This window comes from Pygocentrus nattereri, chromosome 4, assembly GCF_015220715.1.
Source record: "Pygocentrus nattereri isolate fPygNat1 chromosome 4, fPygNat1.pri, whole genome shotgun sequence".
In the NCBI taxonomy this organism is placed as follows: Eukaryota; Metazoa; Chordata; class Actinopteri; order Characiformes; family Serrasalmidae; genus Pygocentrus; species Pygocentrus nattereri.
The window spans coordinates 48,831,954-48,859,682 of record NC_051214.1 but is presented as its reverse complement, the minus strand read 5'-3'; the positions used below and the strand labels follow the sequence as shown (position 1 = coordinate 48,859,682).

Here is a 27,729-nt window from a genome sequence, read left to right as displayed (position 1 = left end):
TAGTATCTATTACACATTATTCAGTATTTAATTTGAATGACTCATTATCTACTATGTATCTTTCTGTATCTACTATGAATTATTTAGTAGCTACTCTGAAACACAATTTTGGAATTGCCTCTGTGTCGTTGGAGTTTAGGAGGTCAGAAATAATGGAAATCAGGAATAAATGTCAAACTATCTGTCATGAGTTTTGAATAGTCTTGTGGTATGTGACATAAATGAATTAAAATAATGAAACACAATCAGCAGCATGATAGTTTTATTTGTCTGGTTATAAAGCCTGGATTTGCCTGCATACCGGTCCAACTTTGAGAATGGTTTATAATGTTTAAACACCTCCTGACATTTGCATACTATTTTGAATAGACAGGAATGTGTGCACGAGCAGCTTCCGGCAGTGCGGGAATTACCCTTCACTTCTGTGGAGCGCTCATCCCAGTCTCTGAGCACATAGTTCCCTTTTCTAGACATGTGCATTACTGGAACCACAGTGTGATCAGTGCATTCTGCCAGCTTTCAGTGTTTCCGTGTTCAGCACATTTGAAGCGAAAGAGTTTATCAGTTAGTCATCATTAAATATAATTTACAAGCTGTGCAGAAATGCGACCAAGCCTACAGTTCCTTAAGGAAATCCTTTATAACTATTTGCTGGGGCAATAAGTTTGTGTTTGACAGTAAAGTCACTCTATAATTAAAATAATTGCAAGCACAAATACAAAAAAATGTGACCAGCATTTCTTATAAAAAAAAAAGATACGATTTGAGCTGGTTTAGAAGAACACAGATCTGGTTCCTAATTTGATATCTTAATAGTATTTATATTATTAAGATAAGATAAGATAATCCTTTATTAGTCCCACAGTCCCACAATTCACAGTATTACAGCAGCAGCAGAGTAACAGGAGTAAGGCACTCAGTCAGTAGTAGAAATTATTATTATTATTATTAATAATAATAATAATATTATAAAAACACAACTGCCCACATGAAGGATTGCTTTAATATCATTTTCTCAAGTGCTTAAGGGTTTTGAGCAATATTGTATACTGCGTATTTTCACTGGCAGATGAAAACTATATGACATTGATGCACATTACATAGAGTAGGATACACACACACACACACACACACACACACACACACACATATATATATACATGTGCTATTGTCATTGTTGGGGTAGGAAATACATTTTATGTTTTTTTTTTACATTTTTATTAGATGTCATTTTGGTCCGTTTTGTTTGGTCTATTTGTTATGAATTGTTGAAATTTTGACACAGTGAAAACTGCCATTTTTGTATAATAAAAATGGAGATACGAGGCTTTATTCTGACGACAATATATACACGCCAAGGGCACCCAAACTGTAAACTGTATGGACGTCTGTATTATTGCTAATTATGTTATTAAATGGAGCGATGCACGCACATTCATAATCAGTTTTATTTTAGTGATGAATGATCCATTCATTTTTGCATCAGTGTGATCAGCTTTACTGAGAAACCTGTGTTCAGAGGCAATTCACGATGTGCTTTTCCTCCACTTCCCTGTTCTAGTTACAGTTCTTCTTCTCAGAAATCCCCTCAACTTCCCCTTGTCTGCAACCCAGGTGTGTATTAGTGAGTCCTGCAGAATGCCTGGAGGCTGTGCTGTTTTTCCTTCTAAATTCTCAGTGAGGATCAGTTTCCTCCTGAATTCTACCATTAACACAGCCATCTGATCAACAGCAGCTTCTAGTGCTCACCTGCACCTGAGACACTGAGCAGAGATGCTCTACTTGCTGATGCTCTACCTGCACTATCTGGCACATTGCTCCTACACTGTGTTTAGACTGTTTGCTCTGGTTTTTCTGCCTCAGTAACTGCTGTGTTTGTCTGTCATCTGACTGTGTGACTCACAGATCACAGCAGGTTAAATATCTCTGCACCTTATTCCACGACCTCATGTCCAGAGTGAGTGCTGTGTCGGTGCTGCACTGTCCTGTCTGTTTACTGGGTCTCATGTCTGTTTAATTTACCGTATTTATTGTTTCTAGTTTAATTTTTTGTTTGCACACGATGTCTGCACGTTCGCACTTTGTACTTTTGTTCCTTGTTGCTCCGTGATGATCCTGGAGGAACGTAATTTCACTCCACTGTGTACTTGTACAGAGACGGAATAACAATAAAAGCCTCTTGACTTGACTCTTTAGATCTGTTTCAGAGCAGCATTTCACACACACACACACACACACACACACACACACACACACATTATCTAAGCCACTTATCCTCCTGGGTTGCAAGGGGTACGTGAGCCTATCCCAGCAGTCATTGGCCAGAAACATCCTGGATAGGTCAACAGTTCATCACAGGGCACTTTAAAACACAATTATTGCCAAGATATTCTTTTGCATTATGCTTTTATTTAATTAATTGTTCTTTTATTCTTTTTTTGTTACTTGAAAAGTTACTCTGCTGTTGCAATTTTAATGATTTGTTGATTTTTTGCTTTTATTACTATTAAATTCACCATTATGATTATTACCTTTTTAAGCATTTGATATGTTTTTCCTATCCACAAAAGAGACAGATGGAAAAAGAGATATGAACAGAAAGAAAGAAAGAAAGAAAGACAGAAAGAAAGAAAGAAAGAAAGAAAGAAAGACAGAAAGAAAGAAAGAAAGAAAGAAAGGAAAAATGGAGAAAATAAAAAACAACAAGACAGGGAGAAAGAAACAGAGAGAGGGAGGAAAAGGTGGGTTAGAGAGAGAAAACAGGGAAGAGTCTTTCTCCAGCTGTGTCTGGAGCGGGGATTTACATCTGCAGGCGCTCAGACAGGGGGAATTCCCACACGTGCCTCTGCTCACTTCTGTGCACATAAAAGAAGCACTGAAGAAGAACCGAAATGCTGCAGAAGTCTTCACCCTCCGAACCAGCCTGTTCTTCTGTATCTCCACACAGAGAACCAGAGGAGGTTCACTTTAACGACAGACAGCAGAGGCCTTCAAACACCCATGAGCGTTATAACTGCTAAAAACTTTTAGTACTCATGCATTTAAATGAAGCGACTATCAGGCTCAGAATTTATTTGCTTATGAGACAGATTTGGAGTTTCCACACGCCAAAGGATAGTTATATCGCCGTTATTACTCCCAACTCGGAATTATGGGATCCCAACCGGGGGCTAACATCACAAAAGTGACACAAATCTTTCTTAAACTTTCTTTTTTCTTCTTAGATTTTTCTTAATTTCGTTTTTGTAAAGCTGCTTTGTAATAATGTTCGTTGAAGTGCTATTCAAATACATTTTTGACCTGCTTAACCCGCTCTCTTAATAACAATTAGACGCAATATATCTTCTTAAATATTTTTTAAGCTTATTTCAGTCTCATACTTGTCTCAGACTGTAAGAACTGACCGTGTAAACCTCTTAAACCGTAGCTTCTAACATGAAATTGTGAAAATGAAGCAAGCAGAATTTCCACCACCATCACCTTTAAACTTGAATATCTCAATTTGGGCAGTGTCCCTCTTGGCACTGGGGTGGTCCCCCTCAAGGGTACATCTCAGTACCTTTAATCAGTGGAGCATGTCACTGTACCATAATCCATTGAAATGATGTATGTCATATTGCGTTGATGTATGTCAAAAAGACTAAGCCCCCCTAACTAGAAAAAACAGCAGGCTACTCATACACTTAATCTTAATACACTTAATAAAGATGTGACATTAATTTCTTAATTATGTCACAAGGCACTATGGCATAAATAGGCTGGTTTACATTAAACTCTCTCATGCTTGTATGTTATGAGACGGTAACACAATCAGCAATTTCGCTGTAATATTGCTGTGATGATGCTGTCGCATCCTCATTCAGGTAGCAGTGTTACGAGGTATCTGTGCTTATAAACTCTCATATTTATATCTGTACAATGCAATTGTACAAACAATACAATTTGCCTTTAGTGCATGTGTTGCTACCTGCACATCTCAAGAGGTCGGAGTCTGGGTAGTTCAAAGCTGAACATAGTGAGCCACCACAGCTGTTCTCACATCAGTTGCGATCAAGTCACCGATGACTGGTTACTCTTGGGATCAAAGTTTTTCTGCGAGTCACACACAATCACAAGAGGAGGCTTCGGAAACGGTGTTAATCGCAGAGCTTTTGGCTTCCTTTCATCACCGTGGAGGAAAAGCAGTTTCGGTTGCGGGGTAATGACGTATAACTATGAATAAGATTCATTTCATATGACAAAAAATGTGTCACTAATGAGGAGTGTTGTTAAGGGCAAGATGACTGTAACACTGTAGCTTTTTTTTTTTACCGTGCCAAATGACACTGTTAGACATGAATGGGTTAAATGACCTCTGTATAAATTCATGTTATTGCAAAGCATTATGCATATGGAAGAATCATTGACCACTGTGTTATAACATTCTTCCCTTATTGCGCCACAATCTTTTGCAATAATTTAAATTAAAACAAATTTAACAAATTTACAAATTTAATCCATTTGTGTCCAGCGGTGAAATTTGGTAAGATGGTGAAAAACACCACAGAACTTGTACATATTCAAAGTGTTCTGTCACACGTTTCATGCTTTTATTCACAATCAAATTTGGATTTGTTGGAAAAACAGTAAATGGAAAGTTAAAAAGGATTAAATGTAATATAATACAATAGAATACAGTACAACACAAGCTCACTTTTAAGCCTTATAGTCTGATCGGTAGATATGTCTATATATATATATGACGAACGCAGTGATGACATTCCTGAAGAGGCCTTTTGTAACCATGCTATGTTGACAATGTCTGGAAGAAACACTCATTCTGTGTAATCAAATTGATTTATTTATTTCTTATTTATTTTTACACATCAAACTGTCGGGGAGTTCCTTTCTGTGACAATTTTAGACGTCTTTTCTTCTGCACTTCCTTTCTTCAACAATTATCTGTGAAAAATCTTCTACAGATAAAAGCAACAGTCAAATTGGCCTCAGTGGCAAAATGAACTTCAAAGCCAACAAAGCAGCTCGAAGCACGCATGCTAATTTCACGCTGCAGGCTGTGCATCGCTCTATGCATTATTTTAATTGTGAAAAGGCTAAGCAGGCTGTAGAAAGAGGAAGTGTCATTTAGGGTGTGTTTAGAGTGGAGGAATGAGTTCAAATCTGTCTGTTTCCTGATAAACTTCGATGTTTTCTGCAATAGTGAGGACTGTGCATTCCTCCGCACGCATGACTATGTGCCTCACCCAATAACACGGAAGACGCCTGTAATTGCAAGTTAATTCACTCCTAATCAGCAGCTGCTCTCAGAAAAAAACAGGCACAGACGTTTGTCAGACTTGGTTAACCCCTATTTACATCACATAATCATTTAAACATTATTACTTACACTACTATGCAAAAGAGCACTAGTCTAAACAGCCAAATTATTCATATTATTAAGAGGTTTAGACATAAGATGATCCACTTGTATAACGAAGGAAAGCATCAGAGGAAAATAGATGAAAAAGCAGCAGCTTTCAACACTGATACAGAGAAAATGGGACTCCTAACAACCACCTGGAAGATGTGGTAGACACTAAAAACGCCCCCATCAGATAAACAGCGCTGAAAGCTCTTATCTCTGAGAGAGAGGAGAAGATCAAGCTGCTTCAGATCTGAAAACATCCACAGGTGTTTCTGTCCATCCTTCCACTGTGAGGACCACTCAGCACTGTGGGTCTGAAAGGACGTGTAGCTGATCAAGAAGAACCTCACTGAGAAAAGGAGATGCACACATTAAAGTCCAGACATCAACTGAATCATCACTGAATGTGTTTGATTACTTCAAAAATAATCAACTTACTTCTAGGACTGAACTTTTGTGTCTGCAGATTTCTTTGGGAAGCTTTCCTGGAAGTTTCCTGAAAAGAATGGGAGCTGTAATAAAAGTACAGCATGTACACACTTAACACCGGAACACTTGTATTAGATTTTGCTGTTGAGGCTTCTGTGTTATTAAATTACTCATCACTTAGTTCCAAAAAGAATTCAATGCAGTCTGTACTGACAGGTTCGAGTTGGCACTCTTTTGTCATTTTGTCGGATTTCGCTCAGCGTCAAACATGAGAGCACGTCTTTGGACAATACAACGCCTCCGCTTCTGTTACCTGCTTGCATTTGAAAATGTGAAGTATTTAAATATGAAACAGAAAGTTATGTCCATCAGCCACTTACTGAACCAAAGTGTGCTTGTGAAAGTAAGCAAGCTGCTTATCTTCCACGAGATTTCAAACAGATTAATCATGCCCCATGACCTATATACTTCAGTGTTAAACTCTTCCTCTTTAAAGAATGTACCTCAACTCTTTAATGCAGAGAGAAGAACGCAACGGTTTCTGTTTAAACCACTCTTCTTTAATAGCATAATATCTCAACACTGTTGCATTCTTATGTAAAGAAGGTGATTAAACAAACCTTTGTTGTGTGTCTTTGTCACAAACTACCACTTTAAACAAGCAAACACACGAATGGGCATATATGACACACTTTAGTTACCCATTACTCCAACTGGTTGACCTGTGTCTAACGTACACACACAAACATTTATTGCTGCTGTTATTCTGTCATTCTACCGTTATTTGCAGCAATGCACAGGTCACTTTATGACCGCTTCCCTCTGTCACTTTACGGACACCATTCACGTGCGCAATTCTGCACAGGTAACTTAATTACTAAGTTTACTTGTTTATATCTGAGATTTTTTGAGATTTTTTTGTGAGGATCAGCTAGTTCATTATTTCATTGTATAGTGTAACCACCTGTTGTATTGTACATATGACAAAAAAAACTCTGAACTCTTGAATCTTCATTGTGAAGACCAGCAAATATGATGTTTGAAACAAAAGAGCAAGCTTGCAAGCCTCGCCCTGACACATGACCCACACATGTGATGGCTGATTCATTCAATGTGTTTACGTTCATCCCTTTTAACAGGGTCACAGAGTCGCCAGATTTCAGCCATGTCAAAATTGGACGTATTTAAATGCACAAATACATTTCCTGGTCAACTAATCCTTCAGCCTTCTATAGTCTTCTATAGGCTAACTGATGCATAAGACAAATATGCATATTTAATTAATGATCAAACTGAACGTTTATTTGCTTATTAAAACTAGCTGTAATGGAGAAATAACACGTCTATTCTACCCTAACTTTGTTTGTCTCCACACACAGGCTGTCAATCAAACAAATTAGATGTTTTGTTGAGTGAAAATAGGTTAACAAATCCTTTGCAGGTAAAACACATAAATATGACATTTTTTTCCAAAGATTTTATGCTCGATTTCTATATATGAGTATAAAATGTACCACAACTTTTGTTATTTTTTCAGTCTGTCAAATAAAAAAGAGTAATAATGTGTTAAAATGTGCAGTAGTGTATTCTCTGTAGAAGATGTGTTCATATCCATAACTGGGGGCACCCAAATATTTGCATATCACTGTATGCACCATTGGTGTTATAACCGAAAATCTGTGCACCTGAGCCAGCAAGTGGGCGAGTATGTGTATATGTGTGGGAGAGAGAGTGAGAGATACATGATGACAGGAATAGAATAACACTTTACAGAAACTGCAGTAAACGGAATACATAGAGATTGAGATTTTATAGACTTTCTGGTCGATCTCACAACCCTAGCTGGTCAGTAAAATAAAAGCGGCAGTGTGTGAAACAGTCGTTCACAAGCCTGACGGCCTGCGTAAAAAAACGGACGTCACACTCTTGTAGCGTCTGCTTGACAGTAGGAGTGTGAAGAGGCTATGTTGAGGGTCTGTACCGTCCCTGCTGATGTTGAGTGCCCTCCTGATGACCCTGGTGTAGTAAGTAGCAGATCAGAGTTTGATGTAGAGTTTGCGCAAGAAAACAAATCTCAGAGCCAATTTCCATGAGCTTTTTCTTGTTTACTACTAGTAAATAATCAGATCTTCTGACTGATCCGTTGTCAGCAATAAAAGAAATATTCAGTTGAGCTCACAGAATATTTGTTGTTCTAAGACATACAATTAGTCATATTAACTTTTCTCCTGTCACGTTTACAGGATTTAGCAGATGCTTCTTATACAGAAAGTTGTAGGGGAACATAGTGCAAGGCATTTTTTCTCAAGAACTCCTGGGAATTGAACCCTAGTCTGCTGTGTGATGGGCAGCAATGCTTACCATTGCACTAACCAATCACACAACACTGCACACATATTGACATGTTAAAGACAGGACAGTTGACTTTGTTATTTTTGCACAATGGATTATATTGTTTTTAAGGATACTTGTTCAATCAACTTGATATAAACATTATTTTTTATGTATTATTATATTACTATAGTCTATCATGCAAAACCTTTTACAAATCTAAAGTATAGTGGCCTGCCTTTAGCATGCCAATACCTGTACTTTGCTCATTAACCCTCTGGGGTCTATGAACATCAAATTTAATGTTTCTATATCTGTTTCGGTGTCTTTGCGATAATCCAGCACAAAAATACAGTTCAAACATTTCCTGAATCTGTACTGCCGCCCTTTCAATTCCGTCTTATCACAAGACTCACATCTGAAGTTATGAGCCTATGAAGAGGGGCTGAGATACATGTCATCTGCCCCTCACCGTGTGGAGCTGGTGGATTCCTGTGTCCGGCTACATTTTGTGTGAAACTGACCAATGGACACTCAGGAAATCATTAAGGACTGACCCACCACACCGGAAACCCTTCATTCCTCGGTCAGTCCACATTGGAGACTCATGTGAAATGATACGCAGAGTTTACAGCTGCTGAAGTTGCTGCAGCAGTTCTGGAAAGGAGTGAAGATAACGGAGCATTTTGATATGAAACATAAGAGTATCACGTTATATGAGGAGCCTTTAAAGGGGAATTTACCAAGACATGAACAAACTGAGGAAATGTCCTCAGACCACAGAGAGTTAAATGACGCAGTAGTGTATTATATTAACTGGTTACATAGGGGTTACCGTGTAATGTCAGTATATACATTTAACTGACATTACATTGACTATTCTTCTCAGAGCAACAAGATATCTTATTGAATTATTGTTGAACTTTTTGAATTATAAGCTGCACTTATTTTATTGTACTTCACTCTGTATTGTAGTTTATTGTATTGTATCTTATTGTTATTGTATTGCATTGAATTGCACAGAGTTCTGCGTTCAACTCTGGTTCTTTTTCTCTCGGTGTCTGCAGTGACATATTTGTTTCTAGCAGTATCTGAGCTCAGGACTGTCTTTTCTCTAAGCTGTTGGTAACTAGCAAAGATACTTTCTCTAGATTGACAAAGCACTTCTTGTAAGTCGCTCTGGATAAGAGCGTCTGCTAAATGCTGTAAATGTAAATGTAAATATCTCGTTTAGTGGTGATAACAGAACATCAATTTGTGTAATACATTGTTTACAGACATTAAGTAAACAAGAAAAAGGTAGTAGAAATTGGCATTGAGATTCATTTTGTTCTGAAAAGTGTAGTGGTGTTCCACCCAGAGCAGCAGGACCATAAAATCTTGTCTACAAACATGAGGAAGCCTCCATTTCAGTGAAGAAGGAGAGCCCTCCCTACCCACGCACAGAACATGCCGAGGAAATCCTTCCTCATGTTTAGGCTACTACTGAGGACAGAATCTCTCTGCACATCAGGGAAAAGCAAGAAAGTGCAGATATCATTAACACAGAGGAATGCCAGAATGAGTGGTCTTGGAAAAGGAAGTAGCCTAATCAGAAACCACCACACGAAGGGGCTTGAAAAAAAATGCACACTACTCCAGCAGCAGACAACAAACTACAGCAAAGCAAGGATCCCCTGGATCCCTCACTACCTCTGTATAGCGACAATTTCTTAAAAAAGGGCCCTAAACCTACCCAAAACAGTCCTTATTCATTTTTATTATAATGGTCATTATCCAACCTCTCTTAAACCCTCAAAATTAAACAGGCTGTTTTGTTACTCTGCCAATAAGACTGGTATATGTACAGTCATATGCAAAATGTATCGCGCCCTGGGCCAAATTACTTTTACAAACAAAATATATATGGCAGTTTCTGCACGTGTCAGCATGCAGTTTCTCCTTTTTGCTGACTGCAAATAAATTGGAAAAATTAAAACATCACATATAAGACATAAACGTGGCCTCGTCACATTTTATCTTTAATTTTTATTTGTTGTCATCACGTCTTCTTCAGTATAATGTTCATTTTGAGAACATTTGATGCCCACATAGAGTTGTACATGTGCATACAGCCTGTGCATGTCATATTAATATGTACAGACATATGGTGTGGTGCGAAAAACATCCAGTGCATCTGAAACTTAAACCATTGTTTCAGGCTTCACGGGGCGTTGCGCAGCAGCACACTCACCATATTTTAGCCTGTTTTTATTCTCCTCACACAAAATAATGCTACTTTTTTACAGTTTTAAGAAAATTTTACATAGTGCTCCTTTAAATAAATCAACAACATATTGCAGACACTCCTATCAAGACAAGCTGTGTAATTATGCCTCAATTATAGCCAAAACTTGTACTATTTGAGGGCAAACAGGGCAGAAGCTCAAGCCTCTTCTGGGCTTTATCTGTGTACATGCCTGCTGTTAAGTAACACTAGTGATCCAACTGTGATAGGCATTGTATGAGGAGTTGTAGAAAACCATAAACAACTGATTTGCAAAATTCTTTTAAGCACTGATACCACGACAGGAACATCTCAGACCATATATTACTTGGGTGCTGTATGCAAATATCCCCAATTATCAAAGCATGCATTTTTAAATCTGTAGAGTTGAAGTGTTTTGTAAGCATCTTGTTAATTCTGTTTATTCTGCATACAGTGGTTTCTACTATATCTATCTTATGCAGCTTCTTTTGTGATCTATCTGTCTATCTTATGCAGATGCTTTGAAACCACTGCTGCAAAAGACACATACAAAATCCTTTCACAAGTGCAGCAGCTGCCACCTCGCCCACCAGGCACATGGATAATTATCACAGAGGCGCCATGTGTGCAAAGCAGTGATGTGCACAGACGAGGGATGCACTCTCACATCCACCTTTAAGAGTAATTGTGCAAGTTTTTCCAGCAGCATAGTCGTGAGAAAATTCTGATAGGTCGAACCTGAAAGCTTCACAAAAGCAACATCGTTCAGGCTAAGTTGCGCGCCACTGAGTTCAAGCAGTCACGGCGGTTAGCACCCTTAGAACTGAGTGGAAAGTTTGACCTCGCCTCTGTATCTTGAGTTCTATACTCAAAGCGCACCACAAGAAGGCGGTGCAGGGACTTTCCACTGACAGCAAAAACACTTTAATGTGTTCTGCACGCTCTACACACTTCTGCTGTAACACTTATCATATGCATGTACCTTGTTTTGACACCATTTAGAGCATGAGGCCTTGTCTCTTGACTTGCCGCACTCAGAACAGCAGCTGAATGCAGTCTGTAGCCGGTTTTTAACTAGAATCTACTTAAACTAGAAGCCTGTTTTCTAAAACGAAAGGTATTAATAGTGAGTTTGTGCAGCCGCAAAAGCCTCTCCTCTTCTGGGAAGACTTTACACTAGATGTTTGAACACTGCTGTGAGGATTTGATTGAGCATTAGTGAGGTACTGATGGTGGATGATCATACTATTGTATGAAGCTCAATCACTCCAGAGAATACAGTTCCACTGCTCCCCAGCCCAATGCTGGGAGGCTTTATACCCCCTTAGCTCTGCTGCTTCAGAGCATCCTGTTCCATTGGTCAATGTTTATCTATGGAGATTATACAGACTGTATGTGATCAATTGGAAACTCGTGACAGCAATGCCCACCCACCCCCAACAGGGAAACTGACTGATTTTTAAAGATTATCTGCATAATAAATGGTTAACATGTAAGCCATTGAGAGCACCTCTCTAGAGAAACACAGTGGTGGTGATAGGAACCAGACGTCCTTCTCTAAAAGCTCCTTTACAGAAAGTTATCACAAGGAACAGCTATGAATACACTGCCTGATGTCTGAGCCATTGTTTTACGCTAGTTTTGCAATAAGATATTGGTCTGAAATTTATTTTTAAACTCACATTATTGGCAGAGAAATACATGCAGGTTTTTTGGATTTTGCATTATTTTACCATCATTAACAGTCCATATACAAACTCAACAGTCAGGTGTGGGTTCACTTGTGGTTTTTAGATAGTAAATAAAATGAAAATAAAATCTATATTAGCAATGAAGACATGGTAACCCCCGTTTCCTATCACCACCACTGTAAAGAAATCGAGTTGGTAATCATTCTACTGTTCAGACCACTCTGATTGGCTTTGAATTATGTAGAAATTTGAAAAAAAAAAACAGTAAAAATTCCCTTTAATGTAACTGAATGTACTTATTAGAAGGGCTGTCTGGGTACTTCAGCTTTCTTGGCTTATTCTTTGAGTGCAAAGTGCTTGTATACACTGCAAGCTTGATTCAAAGTTGAATTTTGACTCTGCCGCGGCATCAAATGTCTTTGCTTCGCTTTTAAAAAGGTAGCCCCTCATATGTGTGGAGACAGCAGGCTTGTGTGTAAGTGTGCCTGGGAGAAAACACTGCTGGGGAAGGGCCAGGAAATGGGATGAACGGTGGAAATCCCCACCAGAGCATCAGCAAGTAGAAGGTAGTGGAAGAAGTGCGGTTATTTCACTTTGCCCTTATTTAGCTAGTGCCTAACCAATTCTGTGGTTTTCTTAGCAATTTTAGGAGGAGTTTAGCAGCACATACTGTTCCTAGATCAGTACAAAAGGGGAGCGTTGCTATTTTCACCACAGGGGCACTCACAGACTAAATAGAGATGTGTGATGTGGTGCGTCTGGCTAAAAAAGGGGCCAGCGTGCCCACTTTTCTGCAGCTGCAAGCTTCTAGTGACAAGCAGAAACCCAAACAGTGAATGAGTTCAAAAGAATATAGAGAAGTGCAAAGTCCTAAGCTGAGCTCAGTAGAAACAGCCAAGTACTACTGTAGATAAACCACAAAAAAGCCGTCTTGGCAAGTGAAATCATCTTAAGCTTAGTGATTACAGATAATATTTTGCATTATTAGATACATGTAAAACTATTCAAAGATTATCCAACCTATGCATAATCAATTTTCTGAGCATTTTCCCCCGATATAATGTCATATTGCACTAGCAGAGAACTTTGATTATTTCAGAAACAGTGCTGGAATTCAATGAGATCATTTCAGTACATTAAACATTAGATGTATTAGATATAGACTAGATTTTAAATGCCACAGCTGAAATCTTCGCTGTGCAGAAGTGAAAATGTCACTTTTATATGAACAAGTATTTCTGTATCACATTGTCTTTGTTTAACTGGGAAATTACATGCGAGCACACTGCCAGCACTGCTGTTGCTAAACTTGATTAACAACAAGGTTGAAAAACCTTTGGTCTCATGTGACATTACGGCCAAAGGGTAACTTGACAACATTGTGGGCGATTCCCTCTGGTATTATTTCAGGACAAAGGATATCAGCTGTGGACAAACAAGGTTACAAGGCGTCACCATTTTTAGTTCTGGAGTTTCCCTGTGGATTACAATATGCTCCATGTGACCATGACTACATGTTTAATGACAAATGGGTTCAGTCTTCCTGAGAATCTGTTTGCTCATTTAACAATGATAAATATATTTTTAAAAACAGTGCAGAATGTTTTCAAGAGCAGTTTTCTGTACTCTGACTGGATTACAGTGGCTACACTGCCACCTAGTGGATAATGAATACATAACAGTGTAGGATTAGTAACTGCACTCTTTATCTCCTAAAGAGATGTGTGGAGCCAGTTTAAGATAAGGCCTTCTGGGGTAATGCACTTTGATATGTGAAATTAGTGGTGACACCCTATAAAAAGTAAAGTCTCAAGATGATCTTAAATTACCTTACAATTGAAAGGAAAGGTAAAACATACAGGGGGAAATAGAGGAGAAATGTCCCACTTGGGGGAAAAAAAGTTCCTTTACTATAAAACTAAATCATATTTGTGCAAATAAACCATATTTTAATGGAACCAAATCTTTTATATGGAAATCTTCCTCCACTGTCAGAACAAGAAGGCCCCCTACCTGGGGATAAAAGCCCCCCAGTGAATGCATCATCTATATCTCCCCTTTACATTTACCAGAAAAAACATATTAATCAAACAACAGCAGCCAAAAACGCTTAAAATGAATGAACCACACACTTAAATGAGATGGTTATATAAGGGTTCTTTAGTAAAAGCAGTGGTTCTATGCATGATGAAATGGTCCTTCAGATAGATGGAGAATGTGTTTTATGTGGTTCTATAAAGCACAAAAAGGGTTCTGATATTGTAATGATGTCAAGCTTGCAACAATAGAAGAACCCTTTTTGGTACTATATAGAACCATATACAATACATTCTGCATCTATCTAAAGAAATATTTCACCATGCAGAGAACCCTGTAAGAATGGAAATGGTTCTTGGAATGTTTTTGGTTCTATATACTAAAATATTCTACTAAATAACCCTTAAAAATGATCTTTTTGAAGTGTGTCGTTCTTGATTGATTGATGATTGTAATTACACAATATTATTATACAAAATCATTATTGTTTTTGTTGTGGCAGCAATAGTATCAATAATGGTTCAAGCAGTTTATTGCAAGTAAATACAAATGATTATTGCTCATAACAGAGCAGCAAAGCTCATATCCCCAAACTTTAGAGAAGTAGACAGAAAAACATTGTTAACTTATGATGGAGGTTAATGTAGAAATGATTTATTTCAGGTCATTTTGGGGAATTTCAGAATGAATTAGACCACAGCTCAGTAAATTTGTTTAAATTTGGCAACTTTACTTGGCCTGAGAGAAAACAGTGTGTGTGGGGAGGGAGATCTTACTCTAGGGGGATTCTTGCTCCAACCTACCCCACATATAATTTCATGTACAGTCTTTGAATCACAGTCAAGGACTGCAGTTAATAAGTAATGCACTGACTTTATTCACATATCCAGTGATATACATCAATATAGGAATATATCACATCAAACCATCACATCAAAGCAAGTGAAAGATAAAACTGTGCTTATATATTTGACTAATATAGAAATAGTGTACACACTTAAATCGAGCACTTGCATTATTGCTTCAGTGTGGTTTAGTGAGCCCAGCTGTTTTGTTTGCAGGAAGCTCATAAAACATATATTATTATGAAGATTGTTTATAATGCCACATCCAGTTTACTGCATTCTCCCCTCCACCCACTACTTATCAATGAATTCCAATCATAACGTTTATTAGTATTAGTGATAGCGGTCTTCCTTGTTGATGGTCTTCTAGGTTCCCAGGTTGTATATTTTGCAAAGCTGTGATAGAAAATGTGCATTTTAAGGTAAATGGAATTTCTCCAAGCTCTGTCTAAATCATATGGCCTTGTTTGATCTACTTTCAAACATATTTGTTGCATATGTCTAAATGTACAACAAAAAAAAATCGATGTTAAATAAAGAACAGTAGACTAATCTGAATGGAGAGGATATGAGCGAGATGTTCGCGGGTTTTTAATGAAAATATACGTCATTTAACGAGATGTAATATTTTCTCTCTCACTTTTATCAGATGAACTGGGACACCGTCATCTCTCTGAAATGCTGTGACTCCGCGTTGAGCTGCTAGTGAGCAATTGACATGAAAGGGAAGTTGGTCAATCTCTCCACAAAGACAGCTGTACTGAGATGATGTATGATTTAGTTTTGTAAATGATACACACATCAAAATATATTCTATTGATGATATGGAAGAAAAATGCATCTAGATCGGGTGAAAATTGATTTTTTTGGCTTCTGTGAAAAGGGAATGAACATTTTCTCAGCACTGTGGTGCTCGCAGAATTATCACTGATCATTCCGTAGCTTTGCAACCCTGTCTTACTAATAAAATACATCCCTTGGGAGAATTTGGTACAGAACCTTTGGAAGATCAAGGGCTCAGTGAGACAAAAAAAGCAACCTGAAAGTGAATTCAGCTTAATGCGTATAAGTCACAGCATGTTTAAAACACTCTCATCAAGAAAGTATGTTAAGTGTAACCAAACAGTGTTGAAATTTCCCAGTTTTTCACAGGCAAAAACAGTGGTTTGACTGCCTGAGCTGGGATTTATATCTCAGAGCTCCACGGAGCCTGGCATAAATCTCTGCTTTTTATAATAACAAAAACAACTGCATTTTTATCCTTGTGATGTGATGTGCAACGTGTGTCTGGTTATACTAAGTCTATCTATCTATACTCATTTTAGTTGCCACTTAAATACATAGAAACTAGATCTAGTTTTATATTTGTGGTTTTGTTTGTCACTTGATTTGCTTTGAACTTTCCCTGCTGGCTCGAGACTTGTTCCCTGCTGGCTTGTCAACAGGCAAAGAGACTCTGCATCTCAGTGTAGGAGTTCGACTGGGCCTCTGTGGTAGCGGATTTCAACCGGACTGTAAGCCTGGGACTTTGCGCCTAAGACTAAGCCAGAGACAGGACACTTCTCACCTTGGGTACTTTGCATCTTCATAGTGGAGGATATTTCTCAGCAAGGTAGCGGCAAAGATTTGGGATATGACGTCTCCTCTGTGGCAGAGTTCGACTAGTCTAACAGCAGGGGGCGACAACTGGGACACTTCTTACTCTGGTAGTAGTTTGATTAGACCCATACACTTTTCACCGTAGTTTGATTTGGTACACTTCTTACTGAGTTTTACTTGGCTGTGAGTGCAAGGAAGCTTGTGAAAATTGAGCTTACCCACTAAGCTGTATTCCTGGGCGAGACTGAGCCGCACTTCGCTGAAACTGATCATATAAAGTACAATTATTACATGCGCCGACCACAAGGGCATTGTACAGTCAAAGGCTGAAAGGACAGGGGACCCTCTGTACACATGTCTGAATAAACGTACTTAGTAAACATTGGTGCATTTTATCATATCGTTTTTCATATTTTTGAAAAGCAATAAGCCACACCAGGTCATTACAGTGTAACTGACTCACTGATCTTTTTGCGATATTAAATTAATGCACACAGATTATCTCTGGGCCTTTACTCAGAACAGGTTCCAATCAGCTGAGTGAATTCAATTTAATAACATACTCCAAATGTATCACAGCATCAGTATATCAGACATTTCATTTTGCATTAATAGTAAACCCATTCTTCCAGAGTGCTGCTACTCGATACTAAGCTAAATTGTTTTTTTCTGTTTTCCACTACAAAAGACCGTATTATATTATTACAAACTTTAAACTGGGAGATTGGCAGAAACACATTTATTCAGTTTTTATGTATTTTAAAATTTTAAAAACCATCTGAAACAAGCTAACTAGACATATATCGGCCAGCTATAATCAGTTTTCATAAAATAAGATGCGGTGGACTTCAGACCGATCTAATTATGGTAGAGTTACATCAACTGTGACCTCAGCACCCATACAACAGAGTTGTCATTGTCACCCATAACAAAGCCAGCAGTGAAGAAGACACTACACACTACAACAGAATCAAAGTCACTGGTGCAATGTACAATAAAACAAATGAACTATTTTTTTTCATTATTAGAAATTTATTTGTTAAAATAAAAAAATTGACAAACTATTAAAATTTACATCAAAAAGAATTGTAAGCACATTAAAAACACTACAATAAATACAGAAATATAAACTTATAAATATGTAATAAATACAAATACAAACTTAAGTGCATGGATTAAGGCTTCATCCAGGTTTCCTATTTTTTTGGGGACTGTGTATCTCTGTTTTCTCATATAAAGGACTTTGCAACCAATTAGCCAAGCATTTATACACAGTCTTAAAAATAAAGGTTCCTAAATGGTTCTTGGCTTGGATGTAAGGTTCTAGGGGGAAAAAAAACCTTTCATTTGCACTAACATTACACTATTCCATTATGTGGAGTTTTCTGTAAACTTCAAAAAGGCTTTTTACACAAACGTGTCATTAAAAGTGTATTTAAAAATTTAGTTTTTTATGGCATCGCTTCAAAGAACCTTTTTGGCACCTTCATTTGGCAGTGTACTGTGCAAAAGATATATGTTAAAAAATAACACATTTAATGCCTTTTACTGCACTTCTGTTGGGTTTATTAGGTATACACTGTTTTAAAAATAAAAACACATTTACTTCCCAAGTGAATGGCTTTAAACAATTTGCTTTGGCGATTAAGACTTGTGCACTGTACTGTGCATAAACACACACACACACACACACACACACACACACACACAAACAGCTATACTGTAGTTGTTGGAATACAATTGGTGTTTTCTAATTTTGCAAAAAATGATAAAAGCGAAGATACTGTGAGTTGATTATCTAAGTGAAAATAAGTTAGCACATTCTCTACTAGAGAACACACTTCTGCATATGTTTATTTGCTGAATTTAACTTATTGGAAAAATTTTAACTTAAAATGTGACCTTCGCAAAAGTTTTCCAAAATGTTAAACATGCCAAATAAATATATTGCAGTAAAATTAACAGACTATGCTGAAGTTCCCTGTATATTGGGGCAGTCGTGGGCTGGAGGTTAGGGAGCTGGCCCTGTGACCGGAATGTCGCCGGTTTGATCCCGACAGTCCATGACTGAGGTGTCCTTGAGCAAGTCACCTAACCCCCAACTGCTCCCTGGGCGTCGTGGATAGGGCTGCCCACCACTCCGGGTAAGTGTGCTCACTGCCCCCTAGTGTGTGTGTGTTCACTAGAGTGTATGTGGTGTTTCACTTCACGGATGGGTTAAATGCAGAGGTGGAATTTCCCTGGTTGTGGGATCAAAAAAAAAGTATCACTTAATAAGATGTTAACTTATTTTTACTTACAAAATCAACAGTGTAATTAACATGTAATTTGAACAGAAATGCCAAAACTTTTGCATTACACTGCTTAAATGAAGGTTCCGAAATGGTTCTTGGATGTATATCTCTAGGAAAACCTTTCAACAGCATAGAACCTTTACATTATGTGGAGGTAAAGAAGCCTTTTGGTACCTTTATTTTTTCCAAGAGTTGAAAGAGTGCCTCAGAAAATTCACTTAAGGGAATGTTAAAAAAATAACAATAAAAAAGCTTGTTTTTTTGGCCCAAGGTGAGGTTACGGCCCTCGGCTACTTTTCTTTAGTCATTTTAGTGTAATTCAATTTACCATCAGGTGAGGATCAGCACGTTACCACAACCAGAATGAAAGAGACGTTAAGAGAGAGTAGCACCCTTTATCCAAGACAGAGTCATGTTAACTATCCTATGCAGTGCTAAAGTAAAACCACAGTGAGAAGATGAGGTGTCTGATAGTGTTTAAGCGCTCACTGGGTTAACATGAACACTGACTGTATTAGGTATAGAAGAGGCCTCAGTGGTGCTGATGTCCTGAGTGGAAGCAGCTTCAGGCTGGTTTATCTTTGGCTTCTCTTCACTTTGCTGCTCCTCAAAATGACTCTCAGCCTCCTCGGAGAGATGGGACTCCTCAACCTCCTTATCCTTCTAAATAGAGGAGAGATGAAAAACAGAAATAGGCCAGACGGAGTTGGGATGCATAGACAGTGGAGAGAAATAAGAAGAGAGAGGGAGAAAAGATCAGTAAGTGTTTCTTTTTTCAAGGAACAATAACTTCAGAGTAAATACAAATAAACAAATGCTTCTCAATGTTCCGCAGTTATCAGAAATCTTGGAGTGTGTGCTGTGACAGCTCCCTTAAACTTGAGAAACAAGTTCATTCTATTGTGAAGTCCAGTGTTTATCAGCTGCGACTAATTGCCAAGGTGAAATCCTATCTTCCTCGTAAGGACCTTGAAAGACTCATCCATGCTTTCATTACCTCTAGGTTGGACTACTGTAATTCCCTTTATTCCGGTCTTGATCAGTCATCTCTCTATCGCTTACAGTTAGTCCAAAATGCTGCTGCACGTCTCTTGACAGGTACCAGAAAGCACGATCATATCACTCCAGTCTTGGCTGCTTTACATTGGCTCCCTGTCCAATTTCGTATTGACTTTAAGATCCTTTTACTAACTTTCAAAGTCTTAAATGGCAAGGCACCCAGCTACCTTGTTAAGCTGCACAAACCATATAAGCCTTATAGATCACTGAGATCATCTAGTCAGATGTTGCTGGAGCAGCCAAAATCTCGTCTTAAACACAAAGGGGATCGGGCCTTCGCAGTTATTGCCCCTAGACTCTGGAATAAACTGCCACTTCATATCCGTACTTCAGAGTCTCCACAGTCTTTTAAATCCTCCTTAAAAACTTATCTATTTACCTTAGATTTTAATTCAAGTTCAGCCTTAGCTTTCAAGGTTTTTGTCTCTGTCTCTGATCTCCTGTTAGTGTATTCTATTTATTGTATTTGTTGCTTTATATTATGTTTTATTCTTGTTATTTTATTGACTTTTGGATTTATTGTTTAATTTTAACCTTGTAAAGCACTTTGGTCAACTTCGTTGTTTTTAAATGTGCTCTAGAAATAAAACTGACATTGACATTGACAAACAAATACACAATCTATTCTGATTATTCTGTGTGCGTGTTAGTTTAACAGTTTCCAAATCCCTCTGTAGGGGGCAGTCGTGGGCTGGAGGTTAGGGATCTGGCCCTGTGACTGGAAGGTCGCCGGGTTTGATCCCCAGTGCCGACAGTCCATGACTGAGGTGTCCTGGAGCAAGACACCAAACCCCTAATTGCTCCCCAGGCGCCATGGATAGGGCTGCCCACTGCTCCGGGCAAGTGTGCTCACTGCCCCTAGTGTGTGTGTATTCATTAGAGTGTATGTGGTGTTTCACTTCACGGATGGGTTAAATGCGGAGGTGGAATTTCCCTGTTTGTGGGATCAAAAAAAGTATCACTTAACTTAGAAAGTGCAGTATTTACAATTACCATAACTTATTCTATATCCAGTTTACTTTATAAATCCTTCATTAAATAAAATCAGGTGACGTGTTTTGTATTAGTCTAGCCTACATATGCATTACTTTACTGAAAACAGCACTTTTTTATTATATTTTACAGCACTTATATTTATTCACATTTATTCTAATGGTATATAGTGATATTCCTGGCAACTTACTCCCCATAACAATTTAACCAATTGTCTTGGGTAAGTCTTTTATACAGCACATATGTTTATATCAGTACGTATGTATATATCAGTTCAGAGAGCATACCATTATGTACATTGTATTACTGACAAAAAAACAAAACAGTGGTGGACCTGCTTGGCAATTCTCATCATAGATGGCTTAATTGGCACATTCGCAGAAATGCTGTCCCTGTAAAGCTAAACTATGTGAAGTAAAATAAAGTTCTGACTAAGTATTAGCCAATAATGTTGCAGGGCAAAAAAGGACATCCCTAAACAGCACTATTGCATAAAATATGTGTAGCACATACTTCCTTCTTCATCCTGTCAAACTCATCGATGGCATACTGATATTTGGCAGAAGTTATTCCGAACAGTGACGCCATCCTTTCACCCAGGTAGTCACAAGCTGAAACATGAGAATAAACCAGAGTGAAATAAACTATATGGCCCAAAGTATGTCACCATCTGACCACACATCTATAAATGCTTGTTAGATATTCCATTCCAAAACCACGGGCATTAACATAAAGTTGCCCCCTTGGGGGCTTTAAAAAGCCTACAAGATTTTGGTGCGTTTCTATTGGGAATGTGTGAGGTCGGGAATTGATTTTGGACGAGAAGACCTGGCTTGCAATCAACGTTCCAGATGATCCCAAAGGTGTTGAACAAGGTTGCAATCTGCAGACCATTATCTTCCCTCCACCAAACTTTACAGCTGACACCATGCGTTCGGGTAGGCAGAGTTATCCTAGCATCAGTCAAGCTGTCAACCCAAATTCATCCATCACGCTGATAGATAGTGAAACATGATTCATCACTCCAGAGATCATGTTTCCACTGCTCCAGAGTCCAGTGGTGACATGCTTTATGCACTCCAGCCAACACTCGACATTGCACATAAAGAGCATAGGCTTGTCTGCAGCTGCTTGGTGAGTGATGCAACAGAGAACAGGCGACTTTTACACACTACATGCTTCAGCACTTAGCAGCCCTGTTCTGTGAGTTTGCATGGTCTATCGCTTTGTGGCTGAGCTGCTGTTGCTTCTAAATGCTTCAATTTCACAATAAAAGTACTTACTATTGGCAGGGAAAGATCTAGCATGGGCAAAAATTTCACAAACTGACTTTTAAATTCAGCTCTTCAGAATGACCCATTCTACTGCCAATGCTGGTCTATGGAGACTGCATGGCTATGTACTTGAGTTTTATACGCCTGTTTGCAATGGATGTGGCTAAAACACAATAATTAGAATAGGTGTACACATACTCATGGCCACATAGTATATCAGTATTGTTCATAAATACAAGCTAACTGCCACTTTCATTTGCGGCCTTTTCCCCCTCCTCCTTCCCTCTTTTCTTTCTTGTTTCCGATCTATATGCTGCACATTGTATGTTATATTCTCAAATAACAAATATTATAATTTAAAAAATGAATAAACACAATTATCAGGAAAACCTAAGAGGTACACAGATAAAAAATGCCAATAAAAAATGACCACCCTACAACAGCACAATTACAACAGTTTACTTTACAGCATGATTTAAAGTACCCAACTCTGACAGCAACTGAGTAAAGAAGAGCCTACCTGAAACAGTGGATGTAGCTGCCCTCCACATCTGAAACCAGACATATGGACCCCACGTCAGCTTAGACTGTGAATTAAAAAAAAAGAAAAAAAAAACAGCATTAATCTGCTATTTCTGTTTCAACAATCTGTCATTCATCCTTTCAAATTGCCTCGTCTTAGATTAGATATCTGTAGTTTCTTCTGACAACTTCTGACTTGAATCACTGGAGGTCATTTCAAGGGTTGATTCACATAATCTCAATTCCAAAAACTAAAATATAGGCTGAGGACAATGGATAAAAAACGTAAGGAGTACATAATACACCATTATTATAGATGGTATGAATGACATTGGATCATGACTTATTAACTTAATGTGCTCAGTGTTTCCCATACAAAGGCTACACAAGTACATAAGTCAGGTTTCCGTTTTGTCCTGTTTTAAAAATATTTAAAAATGCAGTGTCACTACTTCTAAGCATCCCTCTTTTCCCAAGTGGTCATTTCCAAAAACCTAAATCTGTTTGATGCCTTATTCAAATATCCAAATAAGTAAAACAAAAGCTATGATTTGGAGTTTCCATACCACATATTCCTCCAAAGCCTTCAAGATGCACCGCCTAGGTTTGTTTCAGCCGTGTGGGAAACACTGTGTGTTACCACTGGTTATTCTCTAAGGAAGAATGATCTGTTTATGGTAACATTTATGGTTTATGATAGGGTGCTGTTCATAAGGCTACATGACACCTACATAAGGTTGTCATTACAACTGGCATAACCCTACATGTAAACCCGACTGTTTATAAATGCTTATTACAAAAGGCGTCATCTGTCATGAAGGCTACTTTAGCTGACTTTGGTCAAAATAGGCAAATGTAGCCTTTATAGCGAATAACACTTATTGCAATAAACATTTATAAACAGTTATGTAGGGTAATGTCAGTTAGCACGGCGAGCTTATGTAGGTGTCATGATGCATTATGAACAGCACCGTACAGTAAAGTGTTCCCCAGTTTATTTACATTACCTATTTTATCTTAGCAATTTGGAAATTTGGAGTGCAAGTTAAATAACGGGGGCTTAAGTGTTTCTCTTCTGTTAACGTCTGTGGGTGGGTGGATATTTAAACAATGGCAATGTTTGACAGTGAACCACAACTTTTACATTTTACTTTGTTTACCACTTCAATCAGATTATAGATTGTGTAAAAGTACAGCCAGATTATGTGATGTATGTATTGTGGAAGGCAACATTTTCAGACAAGCTGTCTAAAGAGTGATGGTGGAATATCGTACTCTGTATGTGCTTGCAGGTAAAAAATTGAACATGTTTGGAATCTAATCCAAAGCTTTTGAGTCAACTCTTCATTCTTAAAAGTCTGGAATCAGAAAATTCTGGGATTGACTCTCAGCCCCTAATTTCTTGGGACTCAAACATAGACAGAATCACGCATGTGCAAACACACAGACACATACTGTGTCTACTGAAGACAAAAGGTCTTTTTTCTCTGGATGTTTCTCCGAGTCGTCCTCCTCCTCTGTGCTGTACTCCTCCATTGTTTCCCCGCTGGAGAAGTGAATGACCCTGCGTGGAGTCTTCTCTTTGGACTGCTCCTTATCTGCCAGCTCTCCTAGCTCGACACATTCAAAATCCTTCCCTTTGCTGGAGCCCTGTAGCAAAAAAAAAAACAGCCCTCCAATGAACAAACTCAGCTACATTAAAAGCCCAGTGTCATGAAATACTGGATTACCCTCACTTTTTAAGTGCAAGAAAGAGAATTTGATGCTGTATGTAAACACTGCTATTCACCGCCCGGTCCATATGGACCATATACGGAAACTAAAATGCGAATACAGCTCATTTTTAATTTACAGTTTCTGTGATGTCAGGACAACAAACTCATTTACCACATCAGCCTACAGCAGTTTAGTCCTGCCCATTCACAATCAAGTTAAAAGCAGCATTTGCGCCCAGACTGCTTTATTAATAAGGAACAAGGCAAAAAGAGACAGCATCAAAATAGGTTGTTAAAGTCTAAGAGATAACATTATGTTATAGAAGGAGGAAAGAATAAAATGCAAAAATAACTTGTACACAACTTCTATAGAAAAGCACTGACCAATAGAATGAGCTGCTGCACATGAGCCTAGGGTCAATATGCCCTACGTTAAGCATGGGTTACAGGGGTATAAAGCCCCCCCAGCACTGGGCTGTAGAGCAGAGGAAGTGCATTGTCTCGAGTGATGGAGCTCCACCCAGCACCTTTAGGGTGAAGTGGAGTGATCCAGAACTGACCACCCAGCATCTGTAGCTGAGCTCACTAATGCTCAATCAAATCCTCACAGCAATGTTTCAACATCTAGTGTACAGCCTCCCCAGAAGAGCAGGCAATGTTAGGGACATATGGTCTATTGAAACTATACACTTCAGACAAAATGTTGGAGTTTGTATCGTTTTAGACATGAGGCACTTGAAGTTAGCAATAGTGCAGATTTATGCAGACAAAAAAAAAAAAGTAAAAAAGTAATGAAACCTTTAGCTTCTACACTGTAAGCAGCTGTAATCTTTATAAGGTGAAAGGCACTTTATCACCCAAATACAAGATACAGGGTTCTGAGAAAACAAATATTTGTGTAATAATGTGGAGCTCGATGCCCTGGCCAGAATTAGACAGCCAACTTTGATCTGTAAGTAAGTAGGTAAGGAAATAAATAAATAAAAATAAATAAATAATGCAGACTAACTCTCATTTGACGTGACATGTCCACCCTTAAATATCATGCAGAATGAAATGGCTTGTTGATCAACTGTAGCACGAAAAAGGGCTCTGCTACTGCACACAGGCTTGACATCTTATAAACATCTTATAAACACACTCTCCATCTCTCTGAAGAGCCACTTCGCCATGCAAAGAACTATTTAAGCATGCAAATTGTTCTAGACAGAGCTGATGGTTCTAAACAGAACCTTTCCCTTTACTACACATGACTCAGAAGCATCTTTTTAAAGCGTGCAGAATCAGATGAGCGTATAGTCCTGGACTGAAAATGAATAAAGGCATTCATTAAAGCAAAATAAAATCAAGTTAACTTCATATTTGATATGTCGACCCTGAAATACAACATCAGTTAAAACTGGCACTCAGATCATCTACACTGAAAGAAACAGCCAGTAAGAGGAGGTTTAACTCAGCAGACTGTTACTAAGCACGAATACAATGTTACACTCCTAAAAGAAAGTTCTACAAGGGTTCTTTCCTAAAGGCAGTGGTTCTGTTGGTATTATGCACGCATGTCTGTCCAGCCTCCTTCTGTATGTAACTGGTTTACTGACCTTTTCAGTGTCCATGCTGTCCGTCACGGTAATAGTGGAGTTGGCGAGATAGAGCAGCATTTCTGCCATCCTGACCTGCTGCGTCCGCTTTACCAGCCCAGTTTCACCGAAACCAGCGATGCACACGGACAAATTCGGTGATGGGAGGTCACTTCCGGCGTGTTAGAGCTCAAACTTCAAAATAAAAGATCCCCTCTCAAAATCCGTGACCATACACCAGCACAGTGCTTCTCAATCCCGAGGTCATCTGCCCTGGGAGGTGACAAGGGTGGTATTAATGCACTGGACTTGCACTGGTCGGTGTATTTAGGACTACATGGCTAAAAACCTTTGTTATGCAACAAAATTCAATGATGTGGTTTCAAGATTCAAGAGTTTTATTGTCGTGTGCACAGCAGAGCAGGCAACTACACCGTACAGTGAAATTCTTACTTTGCTGTTCCTCCATTCACCAAATATAATCTTAAGAGAATAAAAAAAGAAAATAAGAATAAATACAGTTGCAAAAAAGTGAAATTACAAGTAAAAGTGTACAGTATGTGCAAAGTTGAAATAAAATGAAAGTTACATGTGAGTATGTGCAAATATGTAGAGCAGCTGTTCATAAAGTGCATCAAGTAACAGATGTAAACAGTAAACAATGTTGTTCTGTGCAGTAATAGATGTAAACAGTAAACAGTAAACAATATTGTTCTGTGCAGTAATAGATGTAAACAGTAAACAATATCGTTCTGTGCAGTAATAGATGTAAACAGTAAACAATATTGTTCTGTGCAGTAATAGATGTAAACAGTAAACAGTAAACCATATCGTTCTGTGCAGGTAATGGGTGTAAACAGTAAACAATATTGTTCTGTGCAGTAATAGATGTAAACAGTAAACAATATTGTTCTGTGCAGGTAATGGGTGTAAACAGTATTGTTCTAACAGCAGCAGTACAGCGTAAGTAAGGGTTTCATTTTCACATTCCTGGTTCCATTTTTAAGAAACTGGGAGGAATTTAATTCCCTGCGAAGTGTGACTTTGACATTAGTAAGATTCCAGTTAAACTACCGTACTTCCACAAACACATTCTTCAGTTCTGGAAAATGGAATTTCAATATATGGATCACGTTTATGTAATAATTGGGCAATAACAGTTGGTAAGAAGTCAATAATCTTAAAAAGATTGGTATGAAAAATGTATTATTTTTGTAAAGGGTCTGTTGACACTTGTTCGACTTCTAAGCCTAGGTATTATTTATGTTTGGTAAAATAAGACGAATTTAACGGTTTGTTGAAGGAAAACAAAAGAATCAAACTAACTAAAAATGTGAGAAGACTCTTCAGATTTCAGAAGTGCAGGTCATTTATTCTTCTTGAGCATGGAGAATGCTTCCTAAAGGCCTTCGGACAACATTCACACAGATACAGGGTTTGGACACATAATTTATACCCTCAGTAAGGATGCCATTATGTCCAGGACAGTCGTGGGCTGGAGCTTAGGGAACTGGCCCTGTGCCCGGAAGGTTGCCGGTTTGATCCCCAGGGCCGACAGTCCATGACTGAGGTGTCCTTGAGCAAGACACCAAACCCTGAACTTCCCTGGGTGCCATGGATAGGGCTGCCCACTGCTCCAGGCAAGTGTGTGCTCGCTGCTCACTAGTGTGTATGTGGTTTTTCACTTCATGGATGGGTTAAATGTGGAGGT

General features: G+C 38.4%; 1 protein-coding gene across 2 annotated transcripts; it reads right to left on the bottom strand.

The window, feature by feature from the left end:
- Positions 1–18,824: 18,824 nt before the first annotated feature.
- On the bottom strand, positions 18,825–26,184 carry LOC108443799 (protein FAM177A1-like). Of its 2 annotated transcripts, none has more exons than XM_017724668.2 (5): positions 26,040–26,184; positions 24,182–24,376; positions 22,725–22,791; positions 21,444–21,541; positions 18,825–19,541 (listed from the first exon to the last, which is right to left on the bottom strand). In XM_017724668.2, the coding sequence occupies exons 1-5, from the start codon at positions 26,106–26,108 to the stop codon at positions 19,356–19,358; spliced, it is 615 nt and encodes a 204-aa protein (XP_017580157.1). In that variant the 5' UTR covers positions 26,109–26,184; the 3' UTR covers positions 18,825–19,355. The 2 variants fall into 2 exon arrangements, with proteins under 2 accessions (XP_017580157.1, XP_037393535.1); XM_037537638.1 differs by having other exon boundaries at positions 18,825–19,538.
- Between the last annotated feature and the right edge of the window lie 1,545 nt (positions 26,185–27,729).